Here is a 20,009-nt window from a genome sequence, read left to right as displayed (position 1 = left end):
AAATGCCATGTTAGCTAAAGCACTGAGTCACGGGAGGTAACAGTGCTTTGCTTAAAGCCACCCGAACTATGACCTTTAATTGAGGTTTCTGCTCATTGAAATGGTTGACATTTCATAAAGTATGACATGCTTTGAAAACCTTCAGGGAAATACTACAGTCATATACTACTGTTATTAACTCATTGATTAGCATGCCTATTAGCATATTAAGCTATGATTTTAAGTGTAGTGGAAAGTAGTTTTAGCATCATAGTTTTTGAGAAGTTATTGCTACATTTGTGTTGTGTTGCAGTTTATTTATATCATAAAGATAAAGGTTTAACAAATCTGCTGAATAACCTGGAAAAAAAACATTCTGTAATTACAAATGTGCATGAGTTTGTATACAATACATGGACTGTATGTAGGTCTGTGTATGTAGATGGAGTTATGATATATTCAAAGTGAGCATCAGAATGGGGAGGAAAGGTGACTTAGATGACTTTGAACATGGCATAGTTGCTGGTGCTGGATGGTCTGTCTGAGTATTTCACAAACCGCTAATCGGCCGGGATTTTCCCCACACAACCATCTCTATGGTTTACAGAGAAGAAGAAAATATCCAGTGAGCTGCAGTTTGCCCGGCAAAAATGCCTCATTGATGCTAGAGGTTGGAAGAGAATGGCTTTGAGCTGATAAGAAGGTAACATTAACTCAAACAAGCATTTGTTCAAGTCTGTGAGAGAGCATCTCTGAAAGCACAGCACATTGAACCTTGATGGGCAACAGCAGCAGAAGACCACAGCAGTTGTCACTCCTGTCAGCCGAGAACAAAAAATTGAGGCTGAAAATTACAGACTCACCAAAATTGGATAAAAATTAGAAAAACATTGCGTTGTGTGTTGAGTGTCAATTTGTGCTGTGATATTTGGATAGTAGCTTTTGGCATAACCAACACAAAAGCATGGATGCATCACGTCTTGTATCAACAATTCAGGCTGGTGATATTTTCTTGGCATACTTCGGGGTACAAACTGTGCCTTGTATGAACACCACAGCCTACTTGCCAAAAATGCATCCCTTTATGGCCACGGTGTTTCCATCTTCTGCTGGAACAGAATGTCATAAATACTCTCAAACTTGTTTCTTGAACAATCTTGAGTTGAGTTCACTGCACTCAAATATCCCCGACGGTTAACAAACCTCAATCCATTAGAGCACCTTTGGGATGTGGTGAACCAGGAGACTTTCATCACAGATATGCAGCCAACAAATCTGCAGCTCAATTCAGTTCTATTCAATTCATATAGCGCAAAATCACAACAGAGGTCATTTCAAGGTGTTTTATATTGTAAGGTAAAGATCCTACAATAATACAGAGAAAACCCAACAATCAAACGACCATCTCTGGTCAAGCACTTGGCAACAGGAAAAACACTTAACAGGAAGTAACCGCCAGCAGAACCAGGGTCGGGGAGGGCATCTGTCCCAAACAGTTTGGGATGAGGGGAGCAAGACAATATGGACCAAAATCTCTGGGGAATGTTTCCAGCACCTTGTTGATTCTATGCTACAAATAATTAAGGGAGAATGAAAGAAAAGGAGATTTGCAAAGTGTACCTATTAAACTGGGTAGTGAGCCTGTTTATCCCTAAAGTGAGGGTTTTAGCGTGAAAGGCAACTTAAGAGTTAGTTGGATACTAGTTAAAATATAATATTTAAAATCTTTTTAGGCGAGTTAATACCACCTTAAATGGGCCACAGAACAAACCAAATTAGGACCATAATTCATGTAACCGTATTTACTATCAACAAGGAATAATTAGGAAGCCGATTTAGATTTTAAATAACAGCAAACATACAGAATAAGCTAATACTAATACAGCCAATCGGCTACTAGTATGCAATAACGGTTATCACTTGTAGCATACAATACGGTATTGGAAAGTTAATTTGTATAATTTACACTGTCTTCATCAGACAGATGGAAAAAAAAAATGCACAAATAAAAGATGAACTTAAGAATTTTTATTTCTTAAAAATAGCACAGGTCAAGCAAACATTGGAAACATTTAATATTAGTACTGTTCCATATCACAAAATGAGTTATGAAAAGAATAATTAAACCACACAAACCATATACGTTTTTCGATATGTAATAAATTAATCAGCATAACATAAGAAACAAAACCATGCTTTGTACTTCTGTGTCGCACAGGAAATATTGAAACTCCAATGCCGAAAATTTAAGACACCTGAGAATATAAATATCAAAACAGCTTGCTGCAGCAATTATTTAGTTCCACGGTTCCTCCCATTTACCCTAACTAAAGCTTTGATAAGAGGACTTTTTTAAAAATTACATTAATGTAAAAATTAGCATCGATTAAAAAAAGAACATCCATTTCTGTACAATGTGCATATCTGAGATAGTGTGGTGACAAGAAGAAAGAAAAATCGCCCTTTTGCCCCCAGCTATAGGTGAGGCGGCGCCGCAAAATTAAATCCAAAATGGACTCCAAGCCACATTCAGTGATATGAGCAAACAGAGTTTGGATTGAGCATATTCAATCATCATTCTCAGTGAAATGACAGTCTGCAAATATTTTTACTTTGTATTTAAATGCCCCCTTTTTCGACTTCTGCTCCAGCGAGTAGTGAAGTTTAAAGCTCAGATCTACAAAGGGTTAATGTCTATGGAGATTAAACTACTACTGTCTATTCACAACAACAGGTCACTGAGGAGAAGAAGAAGAAGCAGCTACACAGGTAGTAAAGGTGTTGCATATAGTCAGTAAGGACGAGGGTACATAAACAGGCCATCTGGCTGATAAAAACAACTCTTTTCTTAAAAATCCAAGGCTTGATGGTTTTATAGGAATTTCTGAAAGACTGGTTGGATGGATTTTACACAGACACTGCAGAAATAAAAACAACTGTTTTGACTGTGAGGTATGTTCTTCTTGTGACAATATAGCTTGAGAGTCTATATCAGACGCGTTTGCTCCTCTGATAAACAGTCCACTTGTTCAAGGTCACTGCCAGCAGCAACCGAAAACTTTCAAAAGCTCGGCATTCACTTCAAAGAAAACAGCTGCAATTAAAATGAAATCAACGGGAACGCGGAGACGGCGTGACACGAATCAGCAAGACAATCGCGCCGATCTTAATGTGGAGGAAAGTGAAACAGATCCGGGGACAACAACAGAAGCCAATCCCATCTAGACACATTACACAACAAAGAGATGGCCTGGATGACTGAGAAAACACAAAAATAAGGAAAGGAAAAGGCAGTTTTTTTTGTTTTGTTTTTTTAAAAACCACTGGTCATCAACACAAAGTTCCACAGTGCCCACTTGGAGTAACACAGTAACAGTGCAAGCCATTACACTATCCAGCAAAATATACCTGTGAGAAAAAAGTGCTTATTGCATAATGAGTTTCTGTTATGCGCCTACAAGAGGACACACATACCTATACAATGATCCAACTGTAAACATGGTGCAAAGTAGTTATGACATAGTTTAAGGCTTTCAAAGTTTCCTGAAGAAGTGTTCACTGAGTTAAAGGAATATGTCCATAAGTGGGACAAACAGTGGAAATATTTAAAAAGGAAATAACACACACACACACACACACACACACACACACACTCTCTCTCTATTCAGACCTGGACACTACAAGTGGGTCATAAGTACATTAATTACATTACAGGTTTGACTGATTTGGTAAATCGTGGATCTAATCTTTTTGATGGGTTCATTCCTGAAATCGAAACTGATTATTTCATACAGATTTAGGTGCCAGCATCCCTAAATCTACTGAACAGGTTCCAATCAAATCCACATTTGTGTATCACTATTCAACTCAAACACAGGTGGAACTTTTATCATCAGGGATGCACTGACATATAAGCAAAAAATGTGACTGGCTGATGACTGATATAAGACTGAATCTACTGATAGTTATCTGTTGTGTCAAATTAACTGGGATCTACTTTGTTTCCAGGGCATAAAGGAGTTAATAAACGACAACAAAAACTAAACACGCGAGTAGAAAAAATACTGGGCTTGGATATCGGCCAAATTTTTTGTTTTTCCGACATTGGAACCGGCCTGGAATTTCACAATCAGTGCATCCCCGAGTATTATTAATGGCTGCTTTAGTGACACAACTCCACAGCCCACATCTGTACTGTGTAGATGAGGAAAAAAAAAGTTTAACTGATCTTCTCAGAATGTGTTTTTTTTTTGGTTTCCACATAATCAGTTACAGTAAGATTTGTCCCCCCCTCTCCCGATGCTACTCATAAGACTCTGATTTATCTGCTGTTAAAAGAAATATCTGGCACGTGTGTATATTTTGTCGTCTTTCTCCAAACCCTCGATGACGAAGTGAATGCTTTTACTTTGAAGGCAGCAGGCTTAAAAACAAAACGAAAAAAAAAGGTAAATCTAAAAAAAAAAAACGCACACACCAACACTCACAGGCAATGCCAATCTATCAAGCATACATACTGTATGTTACCCCTAATATAAGGACTACAATTCATCACGTGTATTATTTCTCCTGCTTGTAGCATTACCATTTTTTTCTACATTAAAAGCTTAAAGCTTATATACATTTGCATCAGGTTTAGACATAATACTGCTGTGTATTATGTGTCAGCATTTCATTGATGATAACTGGTGGAGCCTTAATGATGGCGTGCAAACAACTCTTCTAAATTGAAATTTGATCCACTTTCAGGCTAAAATGAGTATTTGATCTACACTTGAATTGGATATATGAAGAAATATTGACTTCAATGCAGAGGGTTACTGAAGCAGTATAAAAAAAAAACATTAAGGAATGTGTCACCACTAGAACTTAATATCAGCAAAGCTACAAACAAACAAAAATATTTTTAAAAAGCGTCTATCCATCGCCTCGCTATCTAATATCACAATATTGTGCTACTCATGGTAAATAAAGGTTACTGACAAGGTAGAAATGAACCACAAGAAAACCAGAGAGGATTATTTGGCTGATGATGATGATGAATGTGCAGATTTGTACAGACAATATGAAAAAGAAATCCCTGCCATCTGTGAAAGTGTTTCAGTTTGAGACGATGAGGTTACCTTCAGGGTTGGGTTTAATTTTAGTCGACTGAACTCTGCTTCGTGATTCGCGTTCTTATCGAATCCTGAGATCAAAATTTTACGAAAGGCAGAAAAAAAAATTCCTGTGATAAACGTATGCTGCCATCAGGTGGTTATCCACAACGAGGTATTCTTGATTTGATTTGATTTTTTGGTTTAAACGAAATACAACATTTGTGCTAGCTGTGTGTGTTTCACTTCTATGGCAGTTAAAACCTACTGATTTTTATTTCAGCAGGCTATGTTGCAAAACACCGTTTAGTACTTCTCCAAGGCATGCTGGGACTTTCGCAACTCTTACGTGATTTACCTGGCATTAAATTCTTGGTATCTCATCCACAAAACTTTGTGGTCTAATATCACTGCTACTGATGCAGGACAGTAAAAACTACATTCTCAGATCATCCTGCAGTAAGTCTACCTTCATGCCTCCAACTTTCCTTAACTGCAGTGATTACATTTCACTCTATCATTATTGGGTTTTCTGAGGCTTAGCCTAGTCTGCCATACTGTAAACATCACACACACATGCGCACATGTAACTGCCGATGCAAATGGAAGCACAGTAGGTCCAAAGTCTTGCTTTCAGGAAACGACAAGTGGAATCAAAAGCCGCATTTCTTAACGAGTCCCTGGTTCTTTTAGGTTTGTAACAATTTTCAAACCCAACCCTGGTTGTTGTTGAGTTGGTGGACAGTGTTCGTGTGACTCAACTGTGTGGACACAGAGACATAAGGCTACTCCCCACCTCGCATCCAGCTCTGTGTGTGTATGTTTGTGTATACGTGCACATTTGTTTTTAGTGCAACACAGCAATGCTAAGTCCTAACTAGTGGATCTGATTGTAGACGGTTCACTTGAAGCTAATGTTGACTGTCTTGCGCTCCCGTCAATGCCAGTGCACAGCAAACCCACGTCACCCTAATTGTGCACGTCCGGATCAGATGCCGAGGACACACCCCTGTTGCGCCCCAACATGGATGGCTTGAAGTCGGGATGACGGCGGGCGTGCTTGATCAGGTGGTCGCTGCGCATAAAGCGCTTGTTGCACAGCGGGCACTGGAAACGTTTTTCCCCTGTGTGGGTGCGAGTGTGGCGGGCGAGCTCATCGGAGCGGGCAAACTTCTTCACACAGTTAGGCCAGACGCACGGGAAGGGCCTCTCACCTGGACACGAAGGCAACAGAGAGCAGAGAGAAATCAGCTGCCAGGTTTGCAGCGAAAGCACACAAAACGGTGTTTCATGACTAAACAGACAAACACACGGGAACAGAAATGCTACTCCCTTCTCTCTGACGTGAATCGGTTTTACAATAAACAACTGCATACATAAAAGGAAACCAAACTATTCTCACTGATCTTTGATCTATGATTGGTTAAGGTGCAAATTTCTGCAACTAACAGCCTAACTATGAAATAAAATGTCAGAAAAAGTGAACAGTTCCTGCTGCCAAAAATGCCCCACAGCCTCAGGTCATTAAACCTCCACATTATTCAATAATGTATAAAAAACAACAAATGTTTACATGTGAAAAGGTAAAACCATGAAGTATGGATTGAAAATGTCAAAGGAAAAGCTGACAAAATTTAAACTCATGGACTGTTTTGGATTAATTCACTTTCGTGTCATTTCAGTTCTCACATGTGCTTTATTCTGCCGCTAATACATCACATTAAACTGATTCTTCATATCTTTTGTGTAGTCCTCAGATATAAGTCGCTGTTGAAGCCCACATAATTCTGTGCTTTCAAATGAACTAGGAAGGGAAAAACAGGTTTTGTATGCTTACAGTTTGTGTCATTGCACAATGAAGGAATCTGTTAATCTGATTACTTAAATCAGATCAATTTCAACACAGTGACACAAATGTAACACCTGCATTACCTTTTTTTACGTATATTTAAATACGTTTAAAAAAAAAAAGATATAGGATCTAGATGGCTAAGATTAGCCTTCCTGAGCTACTACCGTACTAGGCTTAATCTCCGGCAGGCAACACGAGTCAAACCCAGGATAAGTGAGTGGGATGCTCGGTGCCATTTGCAAGATCACAAAGCCTGGCCACGTTGTTGCTGCAGAACTCTGTGGGCGTTCCCACAACACCGTCTTTGAGCCGTTTCCTGCCCTTAATCCATTTGCGCCTGCTCAGTGGCACTGGACACGCCAATTCCCCTGATTTTTGCGAGAAAAATCACACTTAAAGTCACTAGTAAAGTTACGCTATCGTTCTGACGGATGAACTATTCATAACCAATCTGCCTTTATTACATAGTTAAAACACATGGGTGAGGACTGAATGGAAGTCTGGTGACACATAATTACGTATTCAGCAGTAAACATCCAAAATGCGTTGAAAAGCAAAGGGGTTTGCTCAATAATGGGGTTTGCTCAATAATGATCAATAATTTACACATCGCGGAGGATTGATTTCAATTTGTCAGCATGCGTGAGGGTGGGAGTGATGCCCAGAGAAAAACTACACAGCGCCAAGCACTTGCTGAGGCCTTTTACGTTGTCCAACTATCATTTTCAGCGCTTTCAACTTTAAGGTTTCGTCTTACGTTCATTTCATATGCAAATCCAGCCGGGAGGAAGACTTTCGTCACAGGTTTTAACGTCCAGCCCAGTTCTTTTGTTGGTTTACTTCTTTGTCAGAGTCTCCGAGGGGAGCGTTTCCCCCTTTGTTTGGCTAGATTACTTTACCAAGTTGTAAAAAAAAAAAAAAAAAAAAAATAAAGAAGCAGCCAGCAAGCACGCTTACAGTAGTTAGTGAAAGGCACAGCACTCCCACCCCTCATATAGATCTGATTAAACGATAAAACCGTCTGCTTGCATGGCACCGAGGAAAGCAGAAGTTGGGGGTACAAAGTTGAGCTATGCCGAGGCTCTAGCTATGGCTGTGCAAATACATGACATGTGAACTGCTGATATGACCAATGTGTTATGGTCGTCCCCCTCCATACCTGTGTGCGTCCGGATGTGTGCCTTCAGGTGGGAAGATTTCCCATAAACTCTGTCGCATCCGTTAAAAGTGCACCGGTGTCGCTTCACCCCTCCTCCTGCTCCCCCGGCCCGGTGCTGGTGCTGCTGTCCGGGGACCGGGGTGGCGGTGGGGGTCATGGTAGGGGTGGTCGGGTCGGACAACGTGGTGTAACCGCTCTCCCCACCACACGAGGAGTTGCTGTTCTCCGAATAGGCCGACATGGGGCGGAACTTGCCGTGTAGGTCGGTGAGGATACCGGCCACCGCCACCACGTTAGCTCCCTCCAGCCTCAGCGTGTCCCGCACTTCCCTGTCCTCACTCGACCCTTCGGGCTCCCCGGGGAGCAGGCCCACCGAGGCAGGCTGGTTGGCGGGGGCGACCGGGGTGGGTCTGTGTAGAACAGGACCGCTAGATATCGATACCAGACACTCGGCAGCGAAATAATCAGACGACGCAATCAGCGACATCGTTATCTACGTTGCTTTGTTGTCTTTAACTAAAAAACAAACAAGTTTTAAAAAAAAATCGACCAGGAGGGGCTAACGGTAACGTTCGTCTGATCCCGACCTCGTTTTCATCAAACTGGACGAACAAACCGCTTCCAGCAGAGCCTTGTTACCGCCATACAGCGTCTCAGCAGCTTAAGAATCACTGGATAAAACAAAGAAACGGCACGTTTACGAGCAATAACACGCTAAGACCGTGCTAATTCTCCCGGTCCAACATGCGTGCCCCTCACTGTCTGACGGTTCATTGTGTCTGAGCCTCCCAGAAGCCGGTCAAACCTACGCCCCCTGGTCCCGGACTGACGATGCGTTCAGGCTCATCGGTGAACGCTTTTTGGTGGCGTACACTGGTTCAAATGTCTACAAAGCTCTGGATAATTCTCTGATTTTGTTGTTACAGATACCCACGTGTGTGTCATTTAACAGATATGGCAAACTCACCCATGTACTGAACATAAAAACTGACATAATTTGAAGATATCATCTTTTAAGTACACATGTGAACGTGTCATTTTTTTTAAACGCTAAATCATGCTTATGGCTATAAAGGTAACAAGCTAAATAGTTGTGCAAAATCATGCCTGAAATTTGTGGCAAAAGGCGGTTAATGTCTATTTTTTACAGGAAGTTGTAAAATACGATTTTTCAGAGTCTTGAATGCCGCGCGGACCAGAATCACGCAGTGACTGACGTCGCAGCACGGGCGTGGACCGCGGGGTTGGGTGCATCGTGGAAAGTAGGTGGCACTGGAAGCCTGCCTGTTTAACGATGGGGGAAGGAGATGGGGATGAAAGGCGTGTTGTGTAATTTAGTTTGAGCTCAGTCGGAGAATAAGGAACGTGGCCGAGTGGTGGGGGTGAAAATTATTCTGTAAAAACGCCATCATAGCAGCCAAAGCCTCCACTTCCCCACCTGCTTGTTATCCATATCACACAAACACTAGATGTCCCTATTTTCATGCGTTAACTACTCTCAGCTGTGTTTCTTTGTCTTCTGAAAAGTTTCTGGATCAGCTTTTCAGGCACTTAAACCCACAGTGGGTTGTGTGGTTTATTAATGCACTACTTCACTAACAAGTGTTTAGTGTAGTAGTGTATAAGTATAAGGAAATTATTCTTCTGAAAGTTTTTTTTGTGTCAGTCACTTTGTAATGTGCCTAGGTCAGCACTCCTGTCTGATATATATGTGTCAGAAATGTGTGGTGGGCATGGGATGGTGCCACTCCCATTTGAAGTTTGATTACTCCTCCCACTAGTAGCTACAATACTGCGCAAAAGTCTTCAGCCACCCTTCATTTCTTTATATTTTGCTTCCAGTGAGCCAGACTTTCTTCTCTTGAGCAGTAGTTCTCCAGGATGTCTGAAGTTCCTTCAGAGTTATTCTTTGGACAGTGGTTGCGTTTCACTCATGTTCAGTCCAGTCCTTGTACCTTTCCATTTTTTAGAGGAATGTTTTTTGTTTGTTTTAAGCTACTTAACGCTGACCTATGAATCATCCAAGCATGGAAAAGGCAACTAACACAAGGGATGAACCCGTGTTTTGTGTACACATAACAGACAACTTAGCAAAGAACCAGTTTTAAATGTATCTTTTGACACTTTGTTAGTAGCAGCCTGTCACAAAAAACACAAATTGTTACCATTCCATTAGGTAGATCTATGAAAAATGCCAAAGATAACAGAAAATAGTATTTTCACACTAACAAGGTGATTCCCAAAGAGCTATTAGCTAAAAGCTTGCCCTATCTCAGGATGCATAGTGTGTTCAGGCCTAAAAACCTACAGCAGATGAACAATATCTGAAAGTCATGTCCTTCAAAAATAGCAAAGTCCACCAAAGGCCTGACACAGGAAATGAGAGATGCAACTACTCCTTCAGTTGATCCATCTACTGTTCATTGAAGCTTCATCAGAAATGGTCTCACTGGAAGGGTGGCTGTCAAGAAGCCATTCTTAAGGACTGGAAACAAGGAAAAATGGCTGAGGTATGCCAGATCACAAAATAACTAGACTGAAGATCAGTGACAACATGTCTGATGGAGTGTTGAATCCAAATTTGAAAATGTCAGTTTGAATTATCATCAATATGTACAGAGGAGGTCAAGCAAGAGTTGGAACAGTGAGTGTCTACAGCCATCTGTAAAACATGGTGGAGGCTCTGTCATGGTTTTGAGCTGCATTTCAGTCAGTCATGTTGAGATATGGAGATCTTGCTAAACTTGATGGACTTATAGAATGGAATTAACACAGGAAAGTACCGCCAGGTATACAATCTGGAAAGCGTCTGATTGAGCACGACAATGATCCCAAACACAATGCAGTAAAGCATATCTGGGTAGAAAAACATACAATGGCACACTATCAGTCATGGATTGGCCTCTGCAGAGCCCGGACCTCAACATTATTGAAGCAATGTGGGATCACATTAACAGAGAACAGAACAAAAGGCAGCCAACATCCAAAGAAGGGGCCTGGGGGACTATTCCTGAAGACTACTTAAAGAAATTACAGGAAAGCTGTGTTGAAAAATAAAGATGCTCACACCAAATATTGACTTTCAGGCTTGTTAGAGGCTTTCAAAAAAAATGCCATACAGAGCTTTGAACCACACCCTACCAATTTTAAGTGGTTTGGTATATATATTTCTTACTTTGTTACCTGTGTACCCCCCCATTTTAAAAATCCTGCAAACACCCCAGTCTCCAACTGAGTATCCTTGCAGCTGCCAGCTTTGCAAAGAAATTCTCCCCTTACGTGGTTCATGTCTTATGTCTGTCCAAGTCAACAAGGGTGTAAGAAAACTTGATGTTTTGTGAGGCCCGGAGTTCTGTCAAGTGATTGGCTCAGTGAATGTTCGTAGCTCCAGTCCTGGAAGGTGTTTCCTGATTGGTTGCTGTGAGCAGTATGGGTCACAGAGGAAGCCCATGTACAAGCCTGGTCATTCAGTGGCTGTGAACAGTGCTTGGTTTTCATCTCACTCATATGTGGAGGATCGGAGGCAGCCAGACCTGTGGTGGGTTGCTATGGCAGTATTGTTGTTACTCTTCAATGGTTTACTCATTTTTCTCCTGCTACATGGTAAGTTTTATGGTTTGCTTTGTTATATTAGTTCTTGGAGAGTAAATTCATTTTCCAGTCAAAACAGGGTTTGGCTGTAGTAGATGTTATGTATAGAAGTTTGACAAGGGCTGTAATGTTCTGTCGATATGCCTGAGTTGATTTTTTTCTCTTCAGTAGGTGAATGCCTACAGGGGAAACCAAATCTCTGTGATTTAAGTTGTTCTGGTAAGATCTTTGTTACTTAGTCTAATGGATCTCAGATTTATGGATGCATGCACACTCAACATTTCCTTTCCAAATTTTTAATTGTGTTTTATTTTCTATAATATTTTCACTAGGATTTCCTACCTCTGAATTGCTCTATCAGAAAGGGGTGAGATATACTTACAGGTATAGCACGACAATTACCAGCACCCTTCATGGCTCCACTGGTGGCAGGAATGGTCTGGCTTTGGACTGTCTGGTTGATATTGACGTGGTCTCCAAGTGTCACCTAATGATGCAGGTCAGCTTTAATAAAATAGTTTCTGCAAAAAAACAACAATAAAAACGCACTATTAAATAAAAAAATCTGATATTTAATGTGCATGTTTGATCTCTACAGATGAGGAATCCACAGATAAAACGGCTTTCCCCTCAAAAGGAGCACTCTGTGCAGCATTTAAAAAGTCTGAGGTAAAGCCAATGTATAGATTTCATACAGTCCGGTGTGTTTTCACAGATGATGGCGAGTGAATTAGTGCAGAATTCCTTCTCTTCTGTTTCCTTTTGCGTGTGTGTGTATGCGATTCTGTCCGCTCATTTTGGAATGCTGCAGATGTTTTTCCTGTGAATCTGATTCTCAGTTCAGATGCTCCACTTGTCTGTGTTCCCTGGTCTTGTGGGGGCCTCATCTGGTGTTTTTGTTTCCCAGGGAGTCACTGGAGAGAACACGCCTCAAGTTCTCCCTCCAGAGGGGGAAGGTCACGGCCCTCTGTCTGCAGGAGGGGGAGCAGGTGTGGGCTCTGAACATTAAAAGGGCTCTACTGAGCATGCTCCAGACGTCCCCCATGGCTTCCAAACTGACATTAGAAAATGAGGTGGGTTAATGGAGACTGAATTTGTTTTGATTAATTTCCTAAATATGCATGTAGATAAAGAAATTTAACTTTCTTCATCTACAAGATTTAACTTTCTTTCACTCTTTCTTTTCGTCAGACGGATGTGTACGGCACCTGCATCAGCAGGTACGAGAGGCGAGGACTCATACTGCTGAAGACCAGGGATCTAAAACAGTGCCATCAGTCCAGGCTGGCAAACTTCTGGCCTCATTCAGTTGCTCTGAGTGAAGACACAGTAAGATTAGGGATCTTTTGCAACAGTGTTTGGAAATGTTGATATGTCATTAATTAGTGACTGACAAAGTTGGGAATAAACATGGACATGGTGGGTTTTTTTAGTGTAATTCCTGTAATTTGGAATGAATGCTTCTAAGGAAAAGGGAGAAAAAGGAGTGGTGGTGTTAGTCCTCTGCGCAGCTGAATTAGAACATATATTAAAGTGTGCATTTGAGTCATATTCCAAAGATAATGAGTTTGTTTCTTCTTTGTCTTTTTGTTCTTTTTTGCTAGTCAGTGCATTTGGAGCTACAGTGTGCTCAGCGCCATGGCTCCGTAATGGAAGAGGTTAACTGTACTGAGGCTGTATCCATGATGACATGGTCCAGGACTACAGGGCTCGTGAAAACCCAAACAGTGTCTAAGCTACTCTTGCTCAGAGCCCAGCCAGGAACTCCTCTAGGAGCAGGTCAGAGCACTCTGCAGTCACCTTAATCGAATCTAATCCCAGTCACCACCCTAAGTCCCAAACATATCACCTGTGTGGGTTAATGAGGGTTTGATAATGACATCCATAGTAATGGGTCAGCACTGATTGCTGATAGCCTATATCATGCATCTCTCTGATTTCATGAAATCTTGGGGTTCGTTGCTCCACCCATGGTTGTTTGTTTACTGTTTTATAATACACTAACCCCATGTTTGCCTCAAAATGCTATGAACTGTGGGTCTTTCCCTCACGTGAAGTCTGCAGAAGCACAAAAAGTTTGGTAAACTGGGCTCAAAATGTCTGCTAAAGAACTCTCTTGCACTTGATTATTTAACAGCGTGAGCGCGTCCACGGTCTTAGCCAGAGCGCACCTCTGTGGGTTCTGTGACATTGGCTCTTACTCTTTCAGAGACCTTGATTCGTGTTCTCCTCATTGTCCCTGCAGATTCCTTAGGCACTCGTGTGCCAGCTGACCTTCACTTTGAGGATGAAGGAGCTGCAAGGCTGGGAAAAACTAGACCAGCAACACCACAGGAAGTCGGTCAGACTGTCAGGATGTTATGCAGCCTCACCTCAGACCCACAACTGGTAGGCCATAAATGCAGCAGGTCACAATCTTTTAATTGGTTAGCACTGTTGCCGCACAGCAAGAAGGTCCTGAGTTCAATTCCAACATCAGGCCGGGGTCTTTCTGTGTGGAGTTTGCATGTTCTCCCCGTGTTTGCGTGGGTTCTCTCCGGGTACTCCGGCTTCCTCCCACCGTCCAAAGACATGCAACTTGTGGGGATAGGTTAATTGGATAAACCAAATTGCCACTAGGTGTGAATGTGCGAGCGAATGTGAGTGTGAATGGTTGTCTGTCCTTGTGTGTTGGCCCTGCGACAGACTGGCGACCTGTCCAGGGTGTACCCTGCCTTTCGCCCCATGACAGCTGGGATAGGCTCCAGCACCCCCCGCGACCCTGAAAAGGAGAAGCGGAAGCGAATGGATGGATGGATGGATGGAATTATACTGCAGTCCTCTTCAGCAGTGACTGTGAATAACTTACATTGGCTGCACCATGTCAGATCACTGAAGTTGTGTTTGTATATGTAAGTCATGGCTGGACATCCACTGAAGCTTTACGGTGCAATAGCTCAGAGAGTGATTACTATGAATATCCCTTCCAAAGGTTAGTCTCGCTCAGCCTGGCAACTTGTTTACATGGGAGGTTTATAAAGACTTTCCTCAGACTCATTTAAAATAATAAACTTATGGTGTGAAGATCAAATGATTGATACGATGACAAACGGTGTTCCCAGTTCTATAAGGGTTCATTTTTTCGACTTTAACACTTTTGAAAAGCTGATACTTGACATTCACTATATGTTAGCAGCAACTTTAGTCCATATTATATATATTTTGTTTTTCTGTTCCAAGGTATCGCAAGAGTTTATTCAACTGGTGTTCCAGCTGAAAGATCTGACTATCTCTCAGCTCAAGACACTTTGGCAAGAAGCTTCTTTCAAGTGCCGCAATGACTGGTCAGTATATCAGATTCCAGATTGTTTCCACCATGACTATTGCACATGTCAGTTAATAAAAGATATTTCCCTTAACTGCTAGTTGGAGTAAAGCTAAAATAACAGCCAACTTGATTAGACAATATTCTGTGACTGAAATGACCCAGCGGCCCCAAGGACAGGGTCACCTCCTTGTCTATTAAACATATCAAATCTGGCCTTATCACAGTGGATTAATGATTTATTACTCACAAGAGTAACAGAAAGCAATTAGCAAGGAATTGCCAGTAAGGTGCGGCAAGAACAGATAGTGTACAGTGTGGTTTAGTGCATGACTTCAAGCCAATATAATATTATTACAATACTTTGGTCACAATATGGTATTATTGCAATTTTTATCATTTCATGATATGCTGAGTAGTGCAATAACATATTTTGTGATTTTTTAAAAACTTTTTATGCAAATTATGTCCTCAAAGGTCAACCTTGTCCATGTCCGTTTTATATATAATGAGATAAAATTCAGTTGTTTGGGGGTTTTTTGTACTGGAAAATGAAATTGTTACTAAAACCTTTCATAATTGTTGCTATAAGACAGAGTCAGTCTGATATCAGTCTGTGTGCTTTGAAGTAAACAGCCTTCCTGTTGTACAGGAATATAACCAGAAAACAACCAGCTGGCACCCAGCTGTGCTCATCGACAGTCTCATTCAGACGCATGGCAACATGTTGACAATCTGTCTACATTTAGAAATCAGACAACAATTATTTGCAAGCCTCATACAACCACTCTGAGAGTGTTTGCAACTATTTGCAGAAAGGTTGCCTCCTATCAGGTGACCTGTGCAATCGCTTTGTAATAAAAAGTGATTCTGAGTGTGCAACACCAACAAGCTCTGGGCAACCATTTACTCACCACCTTTTGAATGGAGAACACAGTCAGTCGGCAGCCACCGATTTTAGATGCAATGAGGTTACTGCCCTATTTTAATCAGGTCACTCAGGCATTATGTTGCTCTGAATTAGGATGCATGTGTCCGCTGCTGGATGTTTTTTTTATTTTTTATTTTATTTTGGGGGCTGAACAGATTTAATGTAAACTTGCTAACTAACATTATCTCAGGATGGCATTGCATAAAATGAGCCCCCTTGTTCATAGTATTCCAAGAGTATTTCAAATTATTTGATGTCAGCATGATATTGATATTTAGTATCCCTGTAGTGATACAATATCACCACAAAAAATATGATACTTTGCTGTATTGATTTTTTTTTTTTGTCACACTCCTAATTTGTGAAATGTGAAATGTGGAACTTTGTGAGGAAGAATAATAAAAATGATAACCTAAAATATTTTGGTACCCAGTGAAATGCCCAGTTAGATATAGCTTGACTTAAGATAATCAGGTTATATATGAGCAGAGGTTGATACTGATGTTGATTAACTGCTTGGACAGGCAGCCGCTATTGGATGCATTGCCGGCATGTGGATCTGAAAACTGCATCATATTACTGACTGACCTGATGAGGAACAAAGAGGTGGAGGAAGAGCAGGCTCTCTCTCTCCTTACCACCATATCCCTCATCCCTCACCCATCGGCAAAGATAATCTCCTCCATCAATGTAGGAACCTTTTGATGACACTCACGATGACCTAAGTCTCTCATCAAAACTCACATGAAATATGTTAGTTACCCAGATGTCTGCTCTTTGTGTTAGGCTTTAACAGAGCTCCCAGAGCTGCGGTCCAAGGCTCTGTTGGCTGGATCATCTCTAGTCTATCAGTTGTGCCGGAGGTCTCTAAACTCCTGCACTGAGCTTTCTCAGGTACAGACCTTCATGCAGATCCTTGAGAAAACCCTTCAGGAGGGCTGTGAAGGAGAAGAACCCACTCAAGTTCAAGAGGTAATGCAGTGACCTAGAATTTCATCTCACTCTGGATTTAATGCACAATGAATTGTGAGAGGATTTGCATAAACAATGCCCAATTTGCATTTATTATGTTGCCCACCAGGTTCTTTATGCTTTAAAATCAGTGGGAAACACTGGTGTGTCTGCTTCTGCCTTCATTCCTCTGCTAAGCCGTTGCGTGCTGAGCTCCTCAGCAGCCCTGCAGCTTAGGCTTGCTGCAATCCATGCCTTCAGACGCTTTCCCTGCTCAGCTGATGTGAGTTAATTCAGAGTTAATATTTAATTCAGCAGTTGAATAAAACTGTGCCAAAAGAGCATAAGAAACCACCCTTGGTGTTCTTTATGGTCAGCATATTCTTAGACAAGCCTTCATGAGCTGTATGGTTAAGTGAGGCGATAATCAATTCCCTGTGAGCTGTGGTGGAGATGACAAGGTGAGGAGGTGAATAGGAGTCAAACGTCGGTACTGACAGAGATTTCCTTCCCTCAGAGGTCTGTGCTGTTGCAGCTGTACAGCTCTTCCCAGGAGGATACTGAGGTCAGAATCGCCGCATACCAGCAGCTCATGCGTTGCCCTGACCTGGATGTGTTTGAAGTGGTGAAGACGACCCTGAGGAGTGAGACTTCCAGTCAAGGTGGGGTTTGTGGAAGAGATGGCCGTAACAGCTTCTGCTATCAAAAATGTTTAATGGTGGAAACTAGGAAAATAGTGGAGTGCTGGACAAACAGCAGAATATTTTGTGGTCACTAAATCTCAGAATATTTCTCATATATTCTCTGAATATAAATATTAGATCATATTTATCAATTTCCATATATCACATTAACACTGTATTCTTGAAAATAAGGTGAGACATAATTCTGAATGGCATTCAAGCCAGCATACAAGTCTGTGGTCAGTCACAGATGTGCTTATTCCTATGTTTTTGAAAGGCACATATATTTGTTTGGGGTTTTTTTGTTTTAATATAGCTGATTAAAATCCATGTAGGTGTACAGAGGCAATCGTTATTTCAGTTTATCACTTTTAAAGGTCTGCCTCTGTGTTTTTTATTGTAATCTCTAAATAATAATGGATTGCATTTATATAGCGCTTTTCGAGACCCTCAAAGCACTTTACAATTCCACGATTCATTCACTCACTGGTGGAGGCAAGCTACAGCTGTAGCCACGGCTGCCCTGGGGCAGACTGACATATCGCGCCATCGGCCCCCCTGGCCATCAACAGCAGGTGAAGTGTCTTGCCCAAGGACACAATGACCAAGACAGACAGAGCTGGGGATTGAACTGGCAACCTTCTGGTTACAAGATGAGCTTCCCAACCAACATGGGAACCAAAGAATGAAGTTTTCAGCAGTGTGATCTACTCCCATCCCGAAGCAGTAAGGTCTGGGTCTGACCATTAAATGAAGATGCAGGTTAAAGAACTGTGAAGCATCTGTTTCTGAAGCCAGAGACTCTGATGCACTTATCTTCCCGCTGAGCTGGACAAGTGGCGAGGGTCACAACTTCTCTTTCTATGGTGCTTAGAGACAACTTTAACAGTTCTGTGAAGGAACTGTTACATATAAAAAATAATTTTTTGAATATTATGTCAAAAACCAAAAACAAAAAAGTCATTTAAATATAACCCCAAACTCTGGAGTGGTGGCACAGATTAAATTCCTTTCTGTGTATCTTAGAGGCGCTTGTTTGATTTGTGTTTATTAGCTAAAATTTGTTAGGAATGTAAGGGAATGCAATAATGTTTCAGACTTTTACTATGCTTGTCTGTGACCTGGCATGTCTTGAGGTCTCCCCTTGTTCTGTTTCTCCAGTGGGCTCATTCGTGTGGAGTCACCTGACTAATGTCCTGAGGAGCGAGGACCCCGGAAAGCAAGCCCTCATTGAGTCGCTGCCCGATGACATTATCAGCAGAGATTTTGAAGCCGAGTTTTTAAAATATTCCTCCTATTCAGACTATACTGCCTCATCAGGTATTTTAATTTTAAAAATGTAATTTGTTTTCATAAAACTGCTCGATAAACTTCAGATTTGGAAACAAAATAAAATGAGGTGCTGAGCGGTGTCACTGTACCAGGAGGGTGATAATGCATTTAAAGGTGCACAAATATATTTCTTCTTATATTACTTTATTTTCTTTTTTTGTATCTGTTTTAGCCGTCGGAATCAAGAATGTGGAAACATCTTTAATTTTCTCCCCAAAATCCTTTCTACCGAGATCTGCTTCTGCCAACTTAACCGTGTATTTTCATGGCAGAGCCCACAACCTTCTGGAGGTGAGTTTAATGCACATCTGATTTTTAAACTTTACAATCTTGAAAAGTGATATTTTGAATGAATATATTTTGTTCCCTGACTTTAGGTGGACCTTCGTGTTGAAAATGCTGAACCATTTTTGAAGAGCATCTTTGGCCAGCAGCAGACAGAGAGAGAAAACACAACTCAAAGTGGAAAGCACGAGGCCAGGAGGACAAAGAGAAAGATGGACGATGGGCGTAGAGGAGAAAAAGAGACGTGTTTATCGAGCACTGACAGCTACCTGAACCAGGCCCGAGCAATGGTGAGGTCAAACTGTTACTTTAGGGGTGTAAGTCATAAGGCATAATCTGAGCTTGCTCAGTTAGGTTTTTGTCTGAAATCCAAAGATACTCAGTTTACAAAAGCATACCAATAAACTGTCAAACTCATCCCCTGACCCTTAATCCATCGCAGGTCTACAGGACACTCTTCATACTCCCCGTACCTCTTTCCAGCTTTCAGTCTGTGTGTTTGCACTTGAAACGTTGTTGGTTGGTCCAACTATAACATAAAACTTAGCTCTAAAAACAGGGAAATTTGTGTTTGGTCGATTATTCCTTTGTTGTACTGATGCTTCTTGACAGTAAATCTTATATCGTTGGAAAGTCTGTTCATCTGGCCTTAAATGGCGCCACATTCGAAGGAAAACTTACAATTATGGGTCAAGTATGTAAACAGCTTATTCTGCTACTGGCTCTTGTTTATAGGGTTGGATAATTGAAGTCTGAAGAAACAAGATATACTAGCAATTTAACAATATATTCATTTAACAAACACGGGCCTCAGCAGCGTGTGGCCACACACTGCTGTGGTATGGC

General features: G+C 41.4%; 2 protein-coding genes across 2 annotated transcripts in view; one reads left to right on the top strand and one right to left on the bottom strand.

Annotated features, from left to right (window-relative positions):
• Window positions 1-1,992: 1,992 nt before the first annotated feature.
• zgc:153115 (uncharacterized protein LOC768186 homolog) lies at window positions 1,993-8,904 on the bottom strand. The gene is made up of 2 exons (XM_031740019.2): window positions 8,087-8,904; window positions 1,993-6,289 (listed from the first exon to the last, which is right to left on the bottom strand). The coding sequence occupies exons 1-2, from the start codon at window positions 8,571-8,573 to the stop codon at window positions 6,045-6,047; spliced, it is 732 nt and encodes a 243-aa protein (XP_031595879.2). The 5' UTR covers window positions 8,574-8,904; the 3' UTR covers window positions 1,993-6,044.
• A 1,683-nt stretch (window positions 8,905-10,587) lies between these two features.
• Window positions 10,588-20,009, top strand: part of LOC120434383 — a 47,532-nt gene continuing 38,110 nt past the window's right edge. The window contains exons 1-15 of the mRNA XM_039602412.1: window positions 10,588-10,596; window positions 12,039-12,176; window positions 12,276-12,346; window positions 12,585-12,750; window positions 12,869-13,006; window positions 13,282-13,456; window positions 13,923-14,065; window positions 14,897-15,000; window positions 16,437-16,602; window positions 16,699-16,884; window positions 16,994-17,146; window positions 17,381-17,525; window positions 18,708-18,866; window positions 19,051-19,169; window positions 19,256-19,453. Of these exons, the coding sequence (XP_039458346.1) occupies window positions 10,588-10,596; window positions 12,039-12,176; window positions 12,276-12,346; window positions 12,585-12,750; window positions 12,869-13,006; window positions 13,282-13,456; window positions 13,923-14,065; window positions 14,897-15,000; window positions 16,437-16,602; window positions 16,699-16,884; window positions 16,994-17,146; window positions 17,381-17,525; window positions 18,708-18,866; window positions 19,051-19,169; window positions 19,256-19,453 (2,070 nt within the window). The remainder of the gene's footprint in view (window positions 10,597-12,038; window positions 12,177-12,275; window positions 12,347-12,584; window positions 12,751-12,868; window positions 13,007-13,281; window positions 13,457-13,922; window positions 14,066-14,896; window positions 15,001-16,436; window positions 16,603-16,698; window positions 16,885-16,993; window positions 17,147-17,380; window positions 17,526-18,707; window positions 18,867-19,050; window positions 19,170-19,255; window positions 19,454-20,009) is intronic.

This window comes from Oreochromis aureus, linkage group 18 (genome assembly GCF_013358895.1).
Source record: "Oreochromis aureus strain Israel breed Guangdong linkage group 18, ZZ_aureus, whole genome shotgun sequence".
NCBI classification, from domain to species: domain Eukaryota; kingdom Metazoa; phylum Chordata; class Actinopteri; order Cichliformes; family Cichlidae; genus Oreochromis; species Oreochromis aureus.
Note: the sequence above shows the minus strand (reverse complement) of the source record. Positions and strands in the feature narration are given on the sequence as shown.